The sequence below is a fragment of the Cherax quadricarinatus genome, chromosome 42 (assembly GCF_038502225.1).
Source record: "Cherax quadricarinatus isolate ZL_2023a chromosome 42, ASM3850222v1, whole genome shotgun sequence".
Classification (NCBI taxonomy): Eukaryota; Metazoa; Arthropoda; class Malacostraca; order Decapoda; family Parastacidae; genus Cherax; species Cherax quadricarinatus.
Window position 1 is genome coordinate 33,224,393 of NC_091333.1, and position 25,859 is coordinate 33,250,251.

At 41.5% G+C, this 25,859-nt stretch overlaps 1 protein-coding gene across 1 annotated transcript in view; it reads right to left on the bottom strand.

The window, feature by feature from the left end:
* The window catches only part of LOC128687921 (methyltransferase-like protein 27), a 174,625-nt gene that overhangs the window by 71,944 nt on the left and 76,822 nt on the right, over positions 1–25,859 (bottom strand). The window contains exon 3 of the mRNA XM_070093466.1: positions 23,209–23,360. Coding sequence (XP_069949567.1) covers positions 23,209–23,360 — 152 coding nt within the window. The remainder of the gene's footprint in view (positions 1–23,208; positions 23,361–25,859) is intronic.

The window sequence follows — 25,859 nt, forward strand, 5'->3', positions numbered from 1 at the left end:
ATTATACCCCTAACGTTGAATTATACCCCGTGGACTAACGTTGAATTATACCCCGTGGACTAACGTTGAATTATACCCCGTGGACTAACGTTGAATTATACCCCGTGGACTAACGTTGAATTATACCCCGTGGACTAACGTTGAATTATACCCCGTGGACTAACGTTAAATTACACCTTGGACCGTTGAATTATAACCCGTGGACTAACATTGAATTATACCCCGTGGACTAACGTTGAATTATACCCCGTGGACTAACGTTGAATTATACCCCGTGGACTAACGTTGAATTATACCCCGTGGACTAACGTTGAATTATACCCCGTGGACTAACGTTGAATTATACCCCGTGGACTAACGTTGAATTATTCCCTGTGGACTAACGTTGAATTATACCCCGTGGACTAACGTTGAATTATACCCCGTGGACTAACATTGAATTATACCCCGTGGACTAACGTTGAATTATACCCCGTGGACTAACGTTGAATTATACCCCGTGGACTAACGTTGAATTATACCCCTTGGACTAACGTTGAATTATACACCAGGGCTAACGTTGAATTATACCCCGTGGACTAACGTTGAATTATACCCCGTGGACTAACGTTGAATTATACCCCGTGGACTAACGTTGAATTATACCCCGTGGACTAACGTTGAATTATACCCCGTGGACTAACGTTGAATTATACCCCGTGGACTAACGTTGAATTATACCCCGTGGACTAACGTTGAATTATACCCCGTGGACTAACGTTGAATTATACCCCGTGGACTAACGTTGAATTATACCCCGTGGACTAACGTTGAATTATACCCCGTGGACTAACGTTGAATTATACCCCGTGGACTAACGTTGAATTATACCCCGTTTGAATTATACCCCGTGGACTAACGTTGAATTATACCCCGTGGACTAACGTTGAATTATACCCCGTGGACTAACGTTGAATTATACCCCGTGGACTAACGTTGAATTATACCCCGTGGACTAACGTTGAATTATACCCCGTGGACTAACGTTGAATTATACCCCGTGGACTAACGTTGAATTATACCCCGTGGACTAACGTTGAATTATACCCCGTGGACTAACGTTGAATTATACCCCGTGGACTAACGTTGAATTATACCCCGTGGACTAACGTTGAATTATACCCCGTGGACTAACGTTGAATTATACCCCGTGGACTAACGTTGAATTATACCCCGTGGACTAACGTTGAATTATACCCCGTGGACTAACGTTGAATTATACCCCGTGGACTAACGTTGAATTATACCCCGTGGACTAACGTTGAATTATACCCTAACGTTGAATTATACCCCGTGGACTAACGTTGAATTATACCCCGTGGACTAACGTTGAATTATACCCCGTGGACTAACGTTGAATTATACCCCGTGGACTAACGTTGAATTATACCCCGTGGACTAACGTTGAATTATACCCCGTGGACTAACGTTGAATTATACCCCGTGGACTAACGTTGAATTATACCCCGTGGACTAACGTTGAATTATACCCCGTGGACTAACGTTGAATTATACCCCGTGGACTAACGTTGAATTATACCCCGTGGACTAACGTTGAATTATACCCCGTGGACTAACGTTGAATTATACCCCGTGGACTAACGTTGAATTATACCCCGTGGACTAGTGGACTAACGTTGAATTATACCCCGTGGACTAACGTTGAATTATACCCCGTGGACTAACGTTGAATTATACCCCGTGGACTAACGTTGAATTATACCCCGTGGACTAACGTTGAATTATACCCCGTGGACTAACGTTGAATTATACCCCGTGGACTAACGTTGAATTATACCCCGTGGACTAACGTTGAATTATACCCCGTGGACTAACGTTGAATTATACCCCGTGGACTAACGTTGAACTATACCCCGTGGAATTATACTACTAACGTTGAATTATACCCCGTGGACTAACGTGGACAAACGTTGAATTATACCCCGTGGACTAACGTTGAATTATACCCCGTGGACTAACGTTGAATTATACCCCGTGGACTAACGTTGAATTATACCCCGTGGACTAACGTTGAATTATACCCCGTGGACTAACGTTGAATTATACCCCGTGGACTAACGTTGAATTATACCCCGTGGACTAACGTTGAATTATACCCCGTGGACTAACGTTGAATTATACCCCGTGGACTAACGTTGAATTATACCCCTTTGGACTAACGTTGAATTATACCCCGTGGACTAACGTTGAATTATACCCCGAGACTAACGTTGAATTATACCCCGTGGACTAACGTTGAATTATACCCGTGGACTAACGTTGAATTATACCCCGTGGACTAACGTTGAATTATACCCCGTGGACTAACGTTGAATTATACCCCGTGGACTAACGTTGAATTATACCCCGTGGACTAACGTTGAATTATACCCCGTGGACTAACGTTGAATTATACCCCGTGGACTAACGTTGAATTATACCCCGTGGACTAACGTTGAATTATACCCCGTGGACTAACGTTGAATTATACCCCGTGGACTAACGTTGAATTATACCCCGTGGACTAACGTTGAATTATACCCCGTGGACTAACGTTGAATTATACCCCGTGGACTAACGTTGAATTATACCCCGTGGACTAACGTGGACTAACGTTGAATTATACCCCTAACGTTGAATTATACCCCGACTAACGTTGAATTATACCCCGTGGACTAACGTTGAATTATACCCCGTGGACTAACGTTGAATTATACCCCGTGGACTAACGTTGAATTATACCCCGTGGACTAACGTTGAATTATACCCCGTGGACTAACGTTGAATTATACCCCGTGGACTAACGTTGAATTATACCCCGTGGACTAACGTTGAATTATACCCCGTGGACTAACGTTGAATTATACCCCGTGGACTAACGTTGAATTATACCCCGAATTATACCCCGTGGACTAACGTTGAATTATACCCCGTGGACTAACGTTGAATTATACCCCGTGGACTAACGTTGAATTATACCCCGTGGACTAACGTTGAATTATACCCCGTGGACTAACGTTGAATTATACCCCTTTAGACTAACGTTGAATTATACCCCGTGGACTAACGTTGAATTATACCCCGTGGACTAACGTTGAATTATACCCCGTGGACTAACGTTGAATTATACCCCGTGGACTAACGTTGAATTATACCCCGTGGACTAACGTTGAATTATACCCCTTTATACTAACGTTGAATTATACCCCGTGGACTAACGTTGAATTGTACCACGTGGACTAACGTTGAATTATACCCCGTGGACTAACGTTGAATTATACCCCGTGGACTAACGTTGAATTATACCCCGTGGACTAACGTTGAATTATACCCCTGGGCTAACGTTGAATTATACCCCGTGGACTAACGTTGAATTATACCCCGTGGACTAACGTTGAATTATACCCGGTGGACTAACGTTGAATTATACCCCGTGGACTAACGTTGAATTATACCCCGTGGACTAACGTTGAATTATACCCCGTGGACTAACGTTGAATTATACCCCGTGGACTAACGTTGAATTATACCCCGTGGACTAACGTTGAATTATACCCCGTGGACTAACGTTGAATTATACCCCGTGGACTAACGTTGAATTATACCCCGTGGACTAACGTTGAATTATACCCCGTGGACTAACGTTGAATTATACCCCGTGGACTAACGTTGAATTATACCCCGTGGACTAACGTTGAATTATACCCCGTGGACTAACGTTGAATTATACCCTGTGGACTAACGTTGAATTATACCCCGTGGACTAACGTTGAATTATACCCCGTGGACTAACGTTGAATTATACCCCGTGGACTAACGTTGAATTATACCCCGTGGACTAACGTTGAATTATACCCCGTGGACTAACGTTGAATTATACCCCGTGGACTAACGTTGAATTATACCCCGTGGACTAACGTTGAATTATACCCCGTGGACTAACGTTGAATTATACCCCGTGGACTAACGTTGAATTATACCCCGTGGACTAACGTTGAATTATACCCCGTGGACTAACGTTGAATTATACCCCGTGGACTAACGTTGAATTATACCCCGTGGACTAACGTTGAATTATACCCCGTGGACTAACGTTGAATTATACCCCGTGGACTAACGTTGAATTATACCCCGTGGACTAACGTTGAATTATACCCCGTGGACTAACGTTGAATTATACCCCGTGGACTAACGTTGAATTATACCCCGTGGACTAACGTTGAATTATACCCCGTGGACTAACGTTGAATTATACCCCGTGGACTAACGTTGAATTATACCCCGTGGACTAACGTTGAATTATACCCCGTGGACTAACGTTGAATTATACCCCGTGGACTAACGTTGAATTATACCCCGTGGACTAACGTTGAATTATACCCCGTGGACTAACGTTGAATTATACACCAGGGCTAACGTTGAATTATACCCCGTGGACTAACGTTGAATTATACCCCGTGGACTAACGTTGAATTATACCCCATGGACTAACGTTGAATTATACCCCTAACGTTGAATTATACCCCGTGGACTAACGTTGAATTATACCCAGATGGCTAACGTTGAATTATACCCCGTGGACTAACGTTGAATTATACCCCGTGGACTAACGTTGAATTATACCCCGTGGACTAACGTTGAATTATACCCCGTGGACTAACGTTGAATTATACCCCGTGGACTAACGTTGAATTATACCCCGTGGACTAACGTTGAATTATACCCCGTGGACTAACGTTGAATTATACCCCTTGGACTAACGTTGAATTATACCCCGTGGACTAACGTTGAATTATACCCCGTGGACTAACGTTTGATTATACCCCGTGGACTAACGTTGAATTATACCCCGTGGACTAACGTTGAATTATACCCCGTGGACTAACGTTGAATTATACCCCGTGGACTAACGTTGAATTATACCCCGTGGACTAACGTTGAATTATACCCCGTGGACTAACGTTGAATTATACCCCGTGGACTAACGTTGAATTATACCCCGTGGACTAACGTTGAATTATACCCCGTTGAATTATACCCCGACTAACGTTGAATTATACCCCGTGGACTAACGTTGAATTATACCCCGTGGACTAACCCCCGTGGACTAACGTTGAATTATACCCCGTGGAATTATACTACTAACGTTGAATACCCCGTGGACTAACCCCGTGGACTAACGTTGAATTATACCCCGTGGACTAACGTTGAATTATACCCCGTGGACTAACGTTGAATTATACCCCGTGGACTAACGTTGAATTATACCCCGTGGACTAACGTTGAATTATACCCCGTGGACTAACGTTGAATTATACCCCGTGGACTAACGTTGAATTATACCCCGTGGACTAACGTTGAATTATACCCCGTGGACTAACGTTGAATTATACCCCGTGGACTAACGTTGAATTATACCCCGTGGACTTCGGTTGAATTATACCCCGTGGACTAACGTTGAATTATACCCCGTGGACTAACGTTGAATTATACCCCGTGTTGAATTATACTACTAACGTTGAATTATACCCCGTGGACTAACGTTGAATTATACCCCGTGGACTAACGTTGAATTATACCCCGTGGAGTAACGTACTAACGTTGAATTATACCCCGTGGACTAACGTTGAATTATACCCCGTGGACTAACGTTGAATTATACCCCGTGGACTAACGTTGAATTATACCCCGTGGACTAACGTTGACTAACGTTGAATTATACCCCGTGGACTAACGTTGAATTATACCCCGTGGACTAACGTTGAATTATACCCCGTGGACTAACGTTGAATTATACCCCGTGGACTAACGTTGAATTATACCCCGTGGACTAACGTTGAATTATACCCCGTGGACTAACGTTGAATTATACCCCGTGGACTAACGTTGAATTATACCCCGTGGACTAACGTTGAATTATACCCCGTGGACTAACGTGGACTAACGTTGAATTATACCCCGTGAATTATACCCCGTGGACTAACGTTGAATTATACCCCGTGGACTAACGTTGAATTATACCCCGTGGACTAACGTTGAATTATACCCCGTGGACTAACGTTGAATTATACCCCGTGGACTAACGTTGAATTATACCCCGTGGACTAACGTTGAATTATACCCCGTGGACTAACGTTGAATTATACCCCGTGGACTAACGTTGAATTATACCCCGTGGACTAACGTTGAATTATACCCCGTGGACTAACGTTGAATTATACCCCGTGGACTAACGTTGAATTATACCCCGTGGACTAACGTTGAATTATACCCCGTGGACTAACGTTGAATTATACCCCGTGGACTAACGTTGAATTATACCCCGTGGACTAACGTTGAATTATACCCCGTGGACTAACGTTGAATTATACCCCGTGGACTAACGTTGAATTATACCCCGTGGACTAACGTTGAATTATACCCCGTGGACTAACGTTGAATTATACCCCGTGGACTAACGTTGAATTATACCCCGTGGACTAACGTTGAATTATACCCCGTGGACTAACGTTGAATTATACCCCGTGGACTAACGTTGAATTATACCCCGTTGAATTATACCCCGTGGACTAACGTTGAATTATACCCCGTGGACTAACGTTGAATTATACCCCGTGGACTAACGTTGAATTATACCCCGTGGACTAACGTTGAATTATACCCCGTGGACTAACGTTGAATTATACCCCGTGGACTAACGTTGAATTATACCCCGTGGACTAACGTTGAATTATACCCCGTGGACTAACGTTGAATTATACCCCGTGGACTAACGTTGAATTATACCCCGTGGACTAACGTTGAATTATACCCCGTGGACTAACGTTGAATTATACCCCGTGGACTAACGTTGAATTATACCCCGTGGACTAACGTTGAATTATACCCCGTGGACTAAATTATACCCCGTGGACTAACGTTGAATTATACCTAACGTTGAATTATACCCCGTGGACTAACGTTGAATTATACCCCGTGGACTAACGTTGACCCCGTGGAAACGTTGAATTATACCCCGTGGACTAACGTTGAATTATACCCCGTGGACTAACGTTGAATTATACCCCCCCGTGGACTAACGTTGAATTATACCCCGTGGACTAACGTTGAATTATACCCCGTGGACTAACGTTGAATTATACCCCGTGGACTAACGTTGAATTATACCCCGTGGACTAACGTTGAATTATACCCCGTGGACTAACGTTGAATTATAACCCGTGGACTGTTGAATTATATGGACTAACCCGTGGACTAACGTTGAATTATACCCCTAACGTGGACTAACGTTGAATTATAACCCCGTGGACTAACGTTGAATTATACCCAGTGGACTACCGTCGAATTATACCCCGTGGACTAACGTTGAATTATACCCCGTGGACTAACGTTGAATTATACCCCGTGGACTAACGTTGAATTATACCCCGTGGACTAACGTTGAATTATACCCCGTGGACTAACGTTGAATTATACCCCGTGGACTAACGTTGAATTATACACCGTGGAATTATACCCCGTGGACTAACGTTGAATTATACCCCGTGGACTAACGTTGAATTATACCCCGTGGACTAACGTTGAATTATACCCCGTGGACTAACGTTGAATTATACCCCGTGGACTAACGTTGAATTATACCCCGTGGACTAACGTTGAATTATACCCCGTGGACTAACGTTGAATTATACCCCGTGGACTAACGTTGAATTATACCCCGTGGACTAACGTTGAATTATACCCCGTGGACTAACGTTGAATTATACCCCGTGGACTAACGTTGAATTATACCCCGTGGACTAACGTTGAATTATACCCCGTGGACTAACGTTGAATTATACCCCGTGGACTAACGTTGAATTATACCCCGTGGACTAACGTTGAATTATACCCCGTGGACTAACGTTGAATTATACCCCGTGGACTAACGTTGAATTATACCCCGTGGACTAACGTTGAATTATACCCCGTGGACTAACGTTGAATTATACCCCTAACGTGGACTAACGTTGAATTATACCCCGTGGACTAACGTTGAATTATACCCCGTGGACTAACGTTGAATTATACCCCGTGGACTAACGTTGAATTATAACGTGAATTATACCCTTGGACTAACGTTGAATTATACCCCGTGGACTAACGTTGAATTATACCCCGTGGACTAACGTTGAATTATACCCCGTGGACTAACGTTGAATTATACCCCGTGGACTAACGTTGAATTATACCCCGTGGACTAACGTTGAATTATACCCCGTGGACTAACGATTGATTATACCCCTAACGTGGACTAACGTTGAATTATACCCCGTGGACTAACGAATTATACCCCGTGGACTAACGTTGAATTATACCCGTGGACTAACGTTGAATTATGGACTAACGTTGAATTATACCCCATGGACTAACGTTGAATTATACCCCGTGGACTAACGTTGAATTATACCCCGTGGACTAACGTTGAATTATACCCCGTGGACTAACGTTGAATTATACCCCGTGGACTAACGTTGAATTATACCCCGTGGACTAACGTTGAATTATACCCCGTGGACTAACGTTGAATTATACCCCGTGGACTAACGTTGAATTATACCCCGTGGACTAACGTTGAATTATACCCCGTGGACTAACGTTGAATTATACCCCGTGGACTAACGTTGAATTATACCCCGTGGACTAACGTTGAATTATACCCCGTGGACTAACGTTGAATTATACCCCGTGGACTAACGTTGAATTATACCCCGTGGACTAACGTTGAATTATACCCCGTGGACTAACGTTGAATTATACCCCGTGGACTAACGTTGAATTATACCCCGTGGACTAACGTTGAATTATACCCCGTGGACTAACGTTGAATTATACCCCGTGGACTAACGTTGAATTATACCCCGTGGACTAACGTTGAATTATACCCCGTGGACTAACGTTGAATTATACCCCGTGGACTAACGTTGAATTATACCCCTAACGTTGAATTATACCCCGACTAACGTTGAATTATACCCCGTGGACTAACGTTGAATTATACCCCGTGGACTAACGTTGAATTATACCCCGTGGACTAACGTTGAATTATACCCCGTGGACTAACGTTGAATTATACCCCGTGGACTAACGTTGAATTATACCCCGTGGACTAACGTTGAATTATACCCCGTGGACTAACGTTGAATTATACCCCGTGGACTAACGTTGAATTATACCCCGTGGACTAACGTTGTGGAAACGTTGAATTATACCCCGTGGACTAACGTTGAATTATACCCCGTAACGTTGAATTATACCCCGTACTACGTTGAATTATACCCCGTGGACTAACGTTGAATTATACCCCGTGGACTAACGTTGAATTATACCCCGTGGACTAACGTTGAATTATACCCCGTGGACTAACGTGGACTAACGTTGAATTATACCCCGTGGACTAACGTTGAATTATACCCCTAACGTTGGACTAACGTTGAATTATACCTAACGTTGAATTATACCCCGTGGACTAACGTTGAATTATACCCCGTGGACTAACGTTGAATTATACCCCGTGGACTAACGTTGAATTATACCCCGTGGACTAACGTTGAATTATACCCCGTGGACTAACGTTGAATTATACCCCGTGGACTAACGTTGAATTATACCCCGTGGACTAACGTTGAATTATACCCCGTGGACTAACGTTGAATTATACCCCGTGGACTAACGTTGAATTATACCCCGTGGACTAACGTTGAATTATACCCCGTGGACTAACGTTGAATTATACCCCGTGGACTAACGTTGAATTATACCCCGTGGACTAACGTTGAATTATACCCCGTGGACTAACGTTGAATTATACCCCGTGGACTAACGTTGAATTATACCCCGTGGACTAACGTTGAATTATACCCCTAACGTTGAATTACTACCCCGTGGACTAACGTTGAATTATACCCCGTGGACTAACGTTGAATTATACCCCGTGAACTAACGTTGAATTATACCCCGGGGACTAACGTTGAATTATACCCCGTGGACTAACGTTGAATTATACCCCGTGGACTAACGTTGAATTATACCCCGTGGACTAACGTTGAATTATACCCCGTGGACTAACGTTGAATTATACCCCGTGGACTAACGTTGAATTATACCCCGTGGACTAACGTTGAATTATACCCCGTGGACTAACGTTGAATTATACCCCGTGGACTAACGTTGAATTATACCCCGTGGACTAACGTTGAATTATACCCCGTGGACTAACGTTGAATTATACCCCGTGGACTAACGTTGAATTATACCCCGTGGACTAACGTTGAATTATACCCCGTGGACTAACGTTGAATTATACCCCGTGGACTAACGTTGAATTATACCCCGTGGACTAACGTTGAATTATACCCCGTGGACTAACGTTGAATTATACCCCGTGGACTAACGTTGAATTATACCCCGTGGACTAACGTTGAATTATACCCCGTGGACTAACGTTGAATTATACCCCGTGGACTAACGTTGAATTATACCCCGTTGAATTATACCCCGTGGACTAACGTTGAATTATACCCCGTGGACTAACGTTGAATTATACCCCGTGGACTAACGTTGAATTATACCCCGTGGACTAACGTTGAATTATACCCCGTGGACTAACGTTGAATTATACCCCGTGGACTAACGTTGAATTATACCCCGTGGACTAACGTAACGTTGAATTATACCCCGTGGACTAACGTTGAATTATACCCCGTGGACTAACGTTGAATTATACCCCGTGGACTAACGTTGAATTATACCCCGTGGACTAACGTTGAATTATACCCCGTGGACTAACGTTGAATTATACCCCGTTGACTAACGTTGAATTATACCCCGTGGACTAACGTTGAATTATACCCCGTGGACTAACGTTGAATTATACCCCGTGGACTAACGTTGAATTATACCCCGTGGACTAACGTTGAATTATACCCCTAACGTGGAGTAACGTTGAATTATACCCCGTGGACTAACGTTGAATTATACCCCGTGGACTAACGTTGAATTATACCCCGTGGACTAACGTTGAATTATACCCCGTGGACTAACTTTGAATTATACCCCGTGGACTAACGTTGAATTATACCCCGTGGACTAACATTGAATTATACCACGTGGACTAACGTTGAACTATACCCCTTGGACTAACGTTGAATTATACCCCGTGGACAAACGTTGAATTATACCCCGTGGACTAACGTTGAATTATACCCTAACGTTGAATTATACCCCGACTAACGTTGAATTATACCCCGTGGACTACCGTTGAATTATACCCCGTGGACTAACGTTGAATTATACCCCGTGGACTAACGTTGAATTATACCCCGTGGACTAACGTTGAATTATACCCCGTATTCTAACGTTGAATTATACCCCGTGGACTAATGTTGAATTATACCCCGTGGACTAACGTTGAATTATACCCCTGGACTAACGTTGAATTATACCCCGTGGACTAACGTTGAATTATACCCCGTGGACTAACGTTGAATTATACCCCGTGGACTAACGTTGAATTATACCCCGTGGACTAACGTTGAATTATACCCCGTGGACTAACGTTGAATTATACCCCGTGGACTAACGTTGAATTATACCCCGTGGACTAACGTTGAATTATACCCCGTGGACTAACGTTGAATTATACCCCGTGGACTAACGTTGAATTATACCCCGTGGACTAACGTTGAATTATACCCCGTGGACTAACGTTGAATTATACCCCGTGGACTAACGTTGAATTATACCCCGTGGACTAACGTTGAATTATACCCCGTGGACTAACGTTGAATTATACCCCGTGGACTAACGTTGAATTATACCCCGTGGACTAACGTTGAATTATACCCCGTGGACTAACGTTGAATTATACCCCGTGGACTAACGTTGAATTATACCCCGTGGACTAACGTTGAATTATACCCCGTGGACTAACGTTGAATTATACCCCGTGGACTAACGTTGAATTATACCCCGTGGACTAACGTTGAATTATACCCCGTGGACTAACGTTGAATTATACCCCGTGGACTAACGTTGAATTATACCCCGTGGACTAACGTTGAATTATACCCCGTGGACTAACGTTGAATTATACCCCGTGGACTAACGTTGAATTATACCCCGTGGACTAACGTTGAATTATACCCCGTGGACTAACGTTGAATTATACCCCGTGGACTAACGTTGAATTATACCCCGTGGACTAACGTTGAATTATACCCCGTGGACTAACGTTGAATTATACCCCGTGGACTAACGTTGACCGTTGAATTATACCCCGTGGACTAACGTTGGACTAACGTTAACGTTGAATTATACCCCGTGGAATAACGTTGAATTATACCCCGTGGACTAACGTTGAATTATACACCGTGGACTAACGTTGAATTATACCCTGTGGACTAACGTTGAATTATACCCAGATGGCTAACGTTGAATTATACCCCGTGGACTAACGTTGAATTATACCCCGTGGACTAACGTTGAATTATACCCCGTGGACTAACGTTGAATTATACCCCGTGGACTAACGTTGAATTATACCCCGTGGACTAACGTTGAATTATACCCCGTGGACTAACGTTGAATTATACCCCGTGGACTAACGTTGAATTATACCCCGTGGACTAACGTTGAATTATACCCCGTGGACTGACGTTGAATTATACCCCGTGGACTAACGTTGAATTATACCCCGTGGACTAACGTTGAATTATACCCCGTGGACTAACGTTGAATTATACCCCGTGGACTAACGTTGAATTATACCCCGTGGACTAACGTTGAATTATACCCCATGGACTAACGTTGAATTATACCCCGTGGACTAACGTTGAATTATACCCCGTGGACTAACGTTGAATTATACCCCGTGGACTAACGTTGAATTATACCCCGTGGACTAACGTTGAATTATACCCCGTGGACTAACGTTGAATTATACCCCGTGGACTAACGTTGAATTATACCCCGTGGACTAACGTTGAATTATACCCCGTGGACTAACGTTGAATTATACCCCGTGGACTAACGTTGAATTATACCCCGTGGACTAACGTTGAATTATACCCCGTGGACTAACGTTGAATTATACCCCGTGGACTAACGTTGAATTATACCCCGTGGACTAACGTTGAATTATACCCCGTGGACTAACGTTGAATTATACCCCGTGGACTAACGTTGAATTATACCCCGTGGACTAACGTTGAATTATACCCCGTGGACTAACGTTGAATTATACCCCGTGGACTAACGTTGAATTATACCCCCTGGACTAACGTTGAATTATACCCCGTGGACTAACGTTGAATTATACCCCTAACGTTGAATTATACCCCGTGGACTAACGTTGAATTATACCCCGTGGACTAACGTTGAATTATACCCCGTGGACTAACGTTGAATTATACCCCGTGGACTAACGTTGAATTATACCCCGTGGACTAACGTTGAATTATACCCCGTGGACTAACGTTGAATTATACCCCGTGGACTAACGTTGAATTATACCCCGTGGACTAACGTTGAATTATACCCCGTGGACTAACGTTGAATTATACCCCTAACGTTGTGGACTAACGTTGAATTATACCCCGTGGACTAACGTTGAATTATACCCCGTGGACTAACGTTGAATTATACCCCGTGGACTAACGTTGAATTATACCCCGTGGACTAACGTTGAATTATACCCCGTGGACTAACGTTGAATTATACCCCGTGGACTAACGTTGAATTATACCCCGTGGACTAACGTTGAATTATACCCCGTGGACTAACGTTGAATTATACCCCGTGGACTAACGTTGAATTATACCCCGTGGACTAACGTTGAATTATACCCCGTGGACTAACGTTGAATTATACCCCTAACGTTGAATTATACCCCTTGGACTAACGTTGAATTATACCCCGTGGACTAACGTTGAATTATACCCCGTGGACTAACGTTGAATTATACCCCGTGGACTAACGTTGAATTATACCCCTTGGACTAACGTTGAATTATACCATGTGGACTAACGTTGAATTATACCCCGTGGACTAACGTTGAATTATACCCCGTGGACTAACGTTGAATTATACCCCGTGGACTAACGTTGAATTATACCCCGTGGACTAACGTTGAATTATACCCCGTGGACTAACGTTGAATTATACCCCGTGGACTAACGTTGAATTATACCCCGTGGACTAACGTTGAATTATACCCCGTGGACTAACGTTGAATTATACCCCGTGGACTAACGTTGAATTATACCCCGTGGACTAACGTTGAATTATACCCCGTGGACTAACGTTGAATTATACCCCGTGGACTAACGTTGAATTATACCCCGTGGACTAACGTTGAATTATACCCCGTGGACTAACGTTGAATTATACCCCTTGGACTAACGTTGAATTATACCCCGTGGACTAACGTTGAATTATACCCCGTGGACTAACGTTGAATTATACCCCGTGGACTAACGTTGAATTATACCCCTAACGTTGAATTATACCCCGTGGACTAACGTTGAATTATACTACTAACGTTGAATTATACCCTGTGGACTAACGTTGAATTATACCCCGTGGACTAACGTTGAATTATACCCCGTGGACTAACGTTGAATTATACCCCGTGGACTAACGTTAATTATACCCCGTGGACTAACGTTGAATTATACCCCGTGGACTAACGTTGAATTATACCCCGTGGACTAACGTTGAATTATACCCCGTGGACTAACGTTGAATTATACCCCGTGGACTAACGTTGAATTATACCCCGTGGACTAACGTTGAATTATACCCCCCGTGGACTAACGTTGAATTATACCCCGTGGACTAACGTTGAATTATACCCCGTGGACTAACGTTGAATTATACCCCGTGGACTAACGTTGAATTATACCCCGTGGACTAACGTTGAATTATACCCCGTGGACTAACGTTGAATTATACCCCGTGGACTAACGTTGAATTATACCCCGTAACGTTGAATTATACCCCGTGGACTAACGTTGAATTATACCCCGTGGACTAACGTTGAATTATACCCCGTGGACTAACGTTGAATTATACCCCGTGGACTAACGTTGAATTATACCCCGTGGACTAACGTTGAATTATACCCCGTGGACTAACGTTGAATTATACCCCGTGGACTAACGTTGAATTATACAACGTGGACTAACGTTGAATTATACCCCGTGGACTAACGTTGAATTATACCCCGTGGACTAACGTTGAATTATACCCCGTGGACTAACGTTGAATTATACCCCGTGGACTAACGTTGAATTATACCCCGTGGACTAACGTTGAATTATACTAACGTTGAATTATACCCGTGGACTAACGTTGAATTATACCCCGTGGACTAACGTTGAATTATACCCCGTGGACTAACGTTGAATTATACCTAACTGAATGGTGGACTAACGTTGAATTATACCCCGTGGAATTATACCCCGTAACGTTGAATTATACCCCGTGGACTAACGTTGAATTATACCCCGTGGACTAACGTTGAATTATACCCCGTGGACTAACGTTGAATTATACCCCGTGGACTAACGTTGAATTATACCCCGTGGACTAACGTTGAATTATACCCCGTGGACTAACGTTGAATTATACCCGGTGGACTAACGTTGAATTATACCCCGTGGACTAACGTTGAATTATACCCCGTGGACTAACGTTGAATTATACCCCGTGGACTAACGTTGAATTATACCCCGTGGACTAACGTTGAATTATACCCCGTGGACTAACGTTGAATTATACCCCGTGGACTAACGTTGAATTATACCCAGTGGACTAACGTTGAATTATACCCCTTGGACTAACGTTGAATTATACCCCGTGGACTAACGTTGAATTATACCCCGTGGACTAACGTTGAATTATACCCTGTGGGCTAACGTTGAATTATACCCCGTGGACTAACGTTGAATTATACCCCGTGGACTAACGTTGAATTATACCCCTTGCACTAACGTTGAATTATACCCTGTGGACTAACATTGAATTATACCACGTGGACTAACGTTGAATTATACCCCGTGGACTATCGTTGAATTATACCCCGTGGACTAACGTTGAATTATACCCCGAGGACTAACGTTGAATTATACCCCGTGGACTAACGTTGAATTATACCCCGTGGACTAACGTTGAATTATACCCCGTGGACTAACGTTGAATTATAACCCGTGGACTAACGTTGAATTATACCCCTTGGACTAACGTTGAATTATACCCCGTGGACTAACGTTGAATTATACCCCTTGGACTAACGTTGAATTATACCCCGTGGACTAACGTTGAATTATACCCCGTGGACTAACGTTGAATTATACCCCGTGGACTAACGTTGAATTATACCCCTTGGACTAACGTTGAATTATACCCCGTGGACTAACGTTGAATTATACCCCGTGGACTAACGTTGAATTATAACCCGTGGACTAACGTTGAATTATACCCCGTGGACTAACGTTGAATTATACCCCGTGGACTAACGTTGAATTATACCCCGTGGACTAACGTTGAATTATACCCCGTGGACTAACGTTGAATTATACCCCGTGGACTAACGTTGAATTATACCCCGTGGACTAACGTTGAATTATACCCCGTGTCTTAATTTCATCTTGTCGGTATTGTATACCATTCTTGTACAAAACAAACGTTAGAATAAAAATCCTCTTAAAACTAACTCTGGTCAGTTTACTGATGAAGAAAATGAAATGTAGACGATATTTGATAATTATTTCTAAATTTTATTTATACACAAGAAGACTCTAACGATATCCCAGTAATTAATTTTTATTGTTGGCCTGAAGAACAGGAATTATGTAATATCACAGTTACTAGGGATATTGTAATCAATCAGGGTGAGCGAGTAAAACAAAATAAATCCCAGGGACCTGATGAACTTTTTTCAAGCGTTCTTCAGGAGTGCAAAACTGAACTTTGTGAACCATTAACTAACATTTTTAATATAACTCTTCAAACATGTGTAGTGTCTGATAAGTGGAAGATAGCTAATGTTATTCTTATTTATAAAGGATGCGATAAGTCGTTATCGCAAAATTATAATAATGTTGGTAGAATTACCGACAATATATTAGGTTGAAGTATTGAGACACTTATGCAACACATGGGAATCTTTATTGAAGAAACGTTTTGCCACACAGTGGCTTCATCAGTCCAATACAAAGTAGAAATGGGTAAGGAGAGGAGGAGTTCGAGGTAATCAGTCCCTCAGCCTGGAATCGATGTGTTCAGTCCATCACTCTTGTAGGAAGTGCAGCATAGGGCCAGAGAGGTGGCTTATATACTGCAGTCAGATGAGTTGAAGCAGGAGGAGGCGGGATCACAGTGGGACCTGCCACTAGTGTAAGTAGGTCGTCGTCCAAAGGTTGGGCTTCAACTCATCTGACTACAGTATATAAGCCACCTCTCTGGCCCTATGCTGCACTTCCTACAAGAGTGATGGACTGAACACATCGATTCCAGGTCGAGGGACTGATTAACTCAAACTTCTACTCTCCTTACCCATTTCTACTTTGTATTGGACTGATGAAGCCACTGTGTGGCGAAACGTTTCTTCAATAAAGATTCCCATGTGTTGCACAAGTGTCTCAATTCTTCAACTTGTCGGTTTTCAAAACCATTCACCACAATATGTTAGGTAAAATTACACAAGTGCAACTAATGTGACATTTTATTGTGGCAACGTTTCGCTCTCCAGGAACTTTGTCAAGCGGTTACCGGGACATTAATAACCTTGACGAGTGAGTAAAGTGAAGTGAGGAAATTCGGTGATAATACATAAATAAGCAGGATTATTGATTCAGAGGAAGATGTCACTGAACTTTAGAAGAAGTTAGACAAATTCATGAATGGGTCATAATAATGGTAGATGCTGTTTATTGAATATAAATGCAAAGTTCTGAAGCTCGGGAATGTAAATGTATAAACTAAATAATATAGAATTTAGTCATACAGAATGCAGCATTATGAAGCCAATACAGCAATGCCTAAGCGTACGAAATAAAGGAAACAGATTACTGGGATTTATATCTCATAAGAGTATAACAAAAAAGAAACATTGAAGCAGGCCTACTGGCCCATGCCAGGCAGGTCCAATTCACCAATCGGCTCAAGCCAATGCCTTTATGGTAGTCAGGTCAGGTCACATTCACTAAGGAAGCAGCACTGCACCAGACCCAGTAGCACAAGCTAGTCAGGTCCATCTCACACCCACCCACACCCACTTATGTATTTATCTAACCTATTTTTAAAACTACACAAGTTCTTAGCTTCTATGAGGGTACTGAGGAGTTTGTTCCATTCATCCACAAGTCTATTACCACACCAGTGCTTTCCTATATCCTTCCTGAATCAATTGTTTAAGAAATCTTGTAAAATGTAGAATGAGGGAAGAAAATATTGAAGTGTATAAGTGGAAGATGAGCATAAATGATGGAGATATAAATAATTTTCTTAAGACATCCCCTTAAAGAACTTGAAACAATAGATCTGATTATTACTTTGGGGAAATGTAAGTCTGAAAGTAACTTTGGTTCTCATTATATTGCAACATAATTGTTCACCTCATTAAAGACGTTCCTTTAATTTAATACTGTTTACGATTTTTTTTCAGTTTTTCTAATGATTTTATGGGATTATGTTTTACACACATAAATCTAACTCTTCATATCATATTTCACTACAATTTACTGTTCAACCTAATTTGACTAATGCAAAATAAATACATGTAACATACATGTATTTTACAATCACACGAAACAAATGTAATCACCTATCAAATGTTATTTTTTTTAAATAAATGTAGATGACATTTACTAGCACCCACAATGTACAGCAAGCAACACAATTTTTTCATGTTGCAACACCTACAGTGCACATGTGTTTTATGATGCAACACCTACAGTGCACATGTGTTTTATGTTGCAACACCTACAGTGCACATCTGTTTTATGCTGCAACACCTACAGTGCACATCTGTTTTATGCTGCAACACCTACAGTGCACATCTGTTTTATGCTGCAACACCTACAGTGCACATGTGTTTTATGCTGCAACACCTACAGTGCACATCTGTTTTATGCTGCAACACCTACAGTGCACATGTGTTTTATGCTGCAACACCTACAGTGCACATCTGTTTTATGCTGCAACACCTACAGTGCACATCTGTTTTATGCTGCAACACCTACAGTGCACATCTGTTTTATGCTGCAACACCTACAGTGCACATCTGTTTTATGCTGCAACACCTACAGTGCACATCTGTTTTATGCTGCAACACCTACAGTGCACATGTGTTTTATGTTGCAACACCTACAGTGCACATCTGTTTTATGCTGCAACACCTACAGTGCAAATCTGTTTTATGCTGCAACACCTACAGTGCACATCTGTTTTATGCTGCAACACCTACAGTGCACATCTGTTTTATGCTGCAACACCTACAGTGCACATCTGTTTTATGCTGCAACACATACAGTGCACATCTGTTTTATGCTGAAACACCTACAGTGCACATGTGTTTTATGCTGCAACACATACAGTGCACATCTGTTTTATGCTGCAACACCTACAGTGCACATCTGTTTTATGCTGCAACACCTACAGTGCACATCTGTTTTATGCTGCAACACATACAGTGCACATCTGTTTTATGCTGCAACACATACAGTGCACATCTGTTTTATGCTGCAACACCTACAGTGTACATCTGTTTTATGCTGCAACACCTACAGTGCACATCTGTTTTATGCTGCAACACATACAGTGCACATGTGTTTTATGCTGCAACACATACAGTGCACATGTGTTTTATGCTGCAACACATACAGTGCACATGTGTTTTATGCTGCAACACATACAGTGCACATGTGTTTTATGCTGCAACACCTACAGTGCACATCTGTTTCATGCTGCAACACATACAGTGCACATCTGTTTTATGCTGCAACACCTACAGTGCACATCTATTTTATGCTGCAACACATACAGTGCACATCTATTTTATGCTGCAACACATACAGTGCACATCTGTTTTATGCTGCAACACCTACAGTGCACATCTATTTTATGCTGCAACACATACAGTGCACATCTGTTTTATGCTGCAACACCTACAGTGCACATCTGTTTTATGCTGCAACACATACAGTGCACATCTGTTTTATGCTGCAACACCTACAGTGCACATCTGTTTTATGCTGCAACACCTACAGTGCACATCTGTTTTATGCTGCAACACCTACAGTGCACATCTGTTTTATGCTGCAACACATACAGTGCACATCTGTTTTATGGTGCAACACCTACAGTGCACATCTGTTTTATGCTGCAACACCTACAGTGCACATCTGTTTTATGCTGCAACACCTACAGTGCACATCTGTTTTATGCTGCAACACCTACAGTGCACATCTGTTTTATGCTGCAACACATACAGTGCACATCTGTTTTATGCTGCAACACCTACAGTGCACATGTGTTTTATGCTGCAACACCTACAGTGCACATCTGTTTTATGCTGCAACACATACAGTGCACATGTGTTTTATGCTGCAACACATACAGTGCACATCTGTTTTATGCTGCAACACCTACAGTGCACATCTGTTTTATGCTGCAACACATACAGTGCACATGTGTTTTATGCTGCAACACCTACAGTGCACATCTGTTTTATGCTGCAACACCTACAGTGCACATCTGTTTTATGCTGCAACACCTACAGTGCACATCTGTTTTATGCTGCAACACCTACAGTGCACATCTGTTTTATGCTGCAACACCTACAGTGCACATCTGTTTTATGCTGCAACACATACAGTGCACATCTGTTTTATGCTGCAACACCTACAGTGCACATGTGTTTTATGCTGCAACACCTACAGTGCACATCTGTTTTATGCTGCAACACATACAGTGCACATGTGTTTTATGCTGCAACACATACAGTGCACATCTGTTTTATGCTGCAACACCTACAGTGCACATCTGTTTTATGCTGCAACACATACAGTGCACATCTGTTTATGCTGCAACACATACAGTGCACATCTGTTTTATGCTGCAATACCTATAGTACAGACCTGTTTTAAGCTGCAACACCTACAGTACAGACCTGTTTTAAGCTGCAACACCTACAGTACAGACCTGTTTTAAGCTGCAACACCTACAGTACAGACCTGTTTTATGCTGCAACACCTACAGTACAGACCTGTTTTATGCTGCAACACCTACAGTACAGACCTGTTTTATGCTGCAACACCTACAGTACAGACCTGTTTTATGCTGCAACACCTACAGTACAGACCTGTTTTAAGCTGCAACACCTACAGTACAGACCTATTTTATGCTGTAACACCTACAGTACAGACCTGTTTTAAGCTGCAACACCTACAGTACAGACCTGTTTTATGCTGCAACACCTACAGTACAGACCTGTTTTAAGCTGCAACACCTACAGTACAGACCTGTTTTATGCTGCAACACCTACAGTACAGACCTGTTTTATGCTGCAACACCTACAGTACAGACCTGTTTTAAGCTGCAACACCTACAGTACAGACCTGTTTTATGCTGCAACACCTACAGTACAGACCTGTTTTATGCTGCAACACCTACAGTACAGACCTGTTTTAAGCTGCAACACCTACAGTACAGACCTGTTTTATGCTGCAACACCTACAGTACAGACCTGTTTTATGCTGCAACACCTACAGTACAGACCTGTTTTATGCTGCAACACCTACAGTACAGACCTGTTTTAAGCTGCAACACCTACAGTACAGACCTGTTTTATGCTGCAACACCTACAGTACAGACCTGTTTTATGCTGCAACACCTACAGTACAGACCTGTTTTATGCTGCAACACCTACAGTACAGACCTGTTTTATGCTGCAACACCTACAGTACAGACCTGTTTTATGCTGCAACACCTACAGTACAGACCTGTTTTATGCTGCAACACCTACAGTACAGACCTGTTTTATGCTGCAACACCTACAGTACAGACCTGTTTTAAGCTGCAACACCTACAGTACAGACCTGTTTTATGCTGCAACACCTACAGTACAGACCTGTTTTATGCTGCAACACCTACAGTACAGACCTGTTTTATGCTGCAACACCTACAGTACAGACCTGTTTTATGCTGCAACACCTACAGTACAGACCTGTTTTATGCTGCAACACCTACAGTACAGACCTGTTTTATGCTGCAACACCTACAGTATAGACCTGTTTTATGCTGCAACACCTACAGTACAGACCTGTTTTAAGCTGCAACACCTACAGTACAGACCTGTTTTATGCTGCAACACCTACAGTACAGACCTGTTTTATGCTGCAACACCTACAGTACAGACCTGTTTTATGCTGCAACACCTACAGTACAGACCTGTTTTATGCTGCAACACCTACAGTACAGACCTGTTTTATGCTGCAACACCTACAGTACAGACCTGTTTTATGCTGCAACACCTACAGTACAGACCTGTTTTATGCTGCAACACCTACAGTACAGACCTGTTTTATGCTGCAACACCTACAGTACAGACCTGTTTTATGCTGCAACACCTACAGTACAGACCTGTTTTATGCTGCAACACCTACAGTACAGACCTGTTTTATGCTGCAACACCTACAGTACAGACCTGTTTTATGCTGCAACACCTTTAGTGCAGATCTATTTCATGTGATGTCCTAATGAAACATTTGGGACCATTTTTATGACACTAGAATTTAGGCTTAAGTTTATGTCATTGGTATTTTAAGGGTTAATTACATTGGTTTCTTAAAAGTCAAACAATCCTACTTAGGAAAAAAATTATATTGAATTTTGTCTGTGGTCCCGATATTTGTTAGGAAACTGTTAAAAATGAATTGATGCTTTTCGTGAGATAATTTCTTAGTTTCACGTCTGAGTAAGTTGAAACTTTTCATGGTGATTATGTGAGAGTGATTATGTTCTTTTAGTAAAATTTAGGCCTATTTCTAAACTATATATATTGTGCCATTAAGGAAAATACAGACTCAGAGGAAAAATATATATTTTATCATACCATCTAATACTCACGTGAATCCTTTCTGATGTAGTTGAGAGCCTACCCAGCCAGTACCTGCGGCTACGTCCAGAACTCGCACTTGTTGCCTTTGTTCCTCTGGAATCATCCTGGCAATTTCCTCTGCTGCAATTGCTGGTCCTTCATAATTCAAAGAGGCAGCATTCTAAATAAATACAGAAGAGAAAAATATAATACAGTTTGTATATACTTTAAAAAGACGAAAGACTTTTTCACATTATGCAAAAGATCTTTTCCAACTCAACACAACCAGCTAAATATCTGACAAAAATATAAAAAAAAAACACGTATTTAGTCCAACTACTAGTAAGAAGATAGTAGGAATATCAAAATCAAATAGACTTATAATAAAAAAAAAAAAAAACAGTCAGATATAAGGTACTAAATATTGCCTATAATTTCTCCTTAGAAAAGCACTCAGGTGTCACTAAAACACTTGATGTCACAACACTGTGATTGTCCAGGTAAAAGACGAGACTTGTGAAGATATGCATATTTAAGAAAATAATCTTTGCTGTCTTTTGCTTGGTCCTACATTACTACTTGTGTATCTTTCTAACTTCCTTATAAACAGGTGCAAAAAGCACTACACCTGTGTTTGTAATATGTAGTGTCATCTTCTCTTGTTCTTATGTCCTGCAACTGCTTTTAATATTATTTAATCCTTCACCTCATTTCTCTTACTTTTTGTACCATTACTTCTGTTGCCAATTCTTCTCCCACTTATATTATTTCTTTTAATATTACTTAAACTTTTGCAGCTATTACCAGTAATATTATTGCCTTTCTCGCCCTCCCTGACAGACAGACTCTCAGGTAAGAAGAGAACTGAGAAGTGAGGGAAACACTATAGAAACGTAGTGGAGAGAATTGTCTTCAGTCATAGAAATAATACCAGGGTTTAACATGTATAATGCTTTTTAAGTGATGAAAGTGACTTATTTATCAACTGGAGAACGTCTCTTCTAAATATGATCGTCAATAAAATCATTAGCTAGATAACAGCAATCGAGATTAGACAGGAGTTCCCTACGTTCACTATAATCGGCAGAACGAAAATCAGGGATTTTTATCGTATTATCATTATTCTTGTATTCCCAGTTAATGCTAAAAGTGATGGATTTGTGATGACTTGCGCCAAGCTCTTCAGTGATCTCCAGATTATTTACGAGTGTTTCCTTATTTGATCTAGCAAATTATTACCCCTGGTAGGCTCTGTTACGCACTGCTTCAGAAAACAGTCCTGAACTGTTTCCACAGTCACTGGACTCCAGATTACCGGTCAAAGAATTCCAGTCAATTTGACTAAAGTTAAAATCCCCTACTATCACTACGTTATTGTGTCTAGAAGCCCTAACAATTTCGTCCCAAAGAAGTCTCCCTCTATCGTGATCCAAGCCTGGAGGTCGGTATATTACACCTAGAATTAGTTTTTCTTTACCTTTTACAAACTCTATCCAAATAGATTCTGTTACTATTCCATCTATTTTTATGCATGTTTTTATGCAACAGTTAATATTTTCTCGAACATATAATGCAACTCCTCCCCCTTTCCCATTACATCTATCCACATTGAACAATTTAAACCCTTAAATATTACACTCAGCAGTCATATCCCGACTCTTTAAATCATACCACGTTTCAGTTAATGCAATGACATCAAAGTTCCCAGCACATGCTACCAAACGTAGTTCATTAATCTTATTTCTTGCACTTCGACTGTTAGCATAAAATACCATCATATTTTTTTTTGTGCACATTTTTCCTATTCCTTTGAGGGCAATTGGGAATGTTTTGTTTTAACATAGAGCTATATACCATTCCCTTACTAATATTAATTTAATCAGTGGATAAATCAGAAGATTTTTCAAAGTTACAAAAGGCTTTTGCAATTTCAACATTAAGTTTTTTTGAAGTTGCAAAACTTAAACCAAAACCTAGAGCAGCAGTTGTATTTTATGTCTAATATTTCATCTGATAAGTTAATTATAAAATTGTTATTAGCATTCTTTGTCCAATCACTATTTTCAATTAAATTGTCTAATTTTCTTTGTAGTTTGTTTTTGAGTTCATTACAAATTCTTCTGAGTTTATTATAGCAATGATCTAATATACTAAGTTTCCATTCTGATGGAATGGCCTGATTAAAAGAGCATTTTTTGTTTCTAAATATTTAGAAAGCTTCCTTCTCCTGTATTTTAGTTATTTCAATATGTTTCTGAGAAATAATTCTCATAAAATAATCAAAAGGACGATCTCTCATGTCAAGGATGATATTTGGTAAAAGAGATTTAGGCAGAACTTGTCCATTTAAACAGTTTTTTTTTAAATTAAGTCAATTTTTTAACATGTGGGACTTGATCAGAGCAGAAGAAAACTGGGAAACAAAAGAAACATGATTAGGAAAGTTTATCGAGAACATTCTGGGGAGTCGTGTGGTATCCATTAATGCAATAAGATCACAGTAAACAGGTGATTTCAGAATATGCAAAACAACCACTGTGAAAGAATAGTGAAATTCCAAGCGTTTTCGTGACCTCTCACATTATCAAGGAACTATAAAAACAATGCGTCAAAGGAAGGCATATAAAGGTCGAGACCACACCTCACCATCACATCCCACAACATAGCAACACCTGACGGG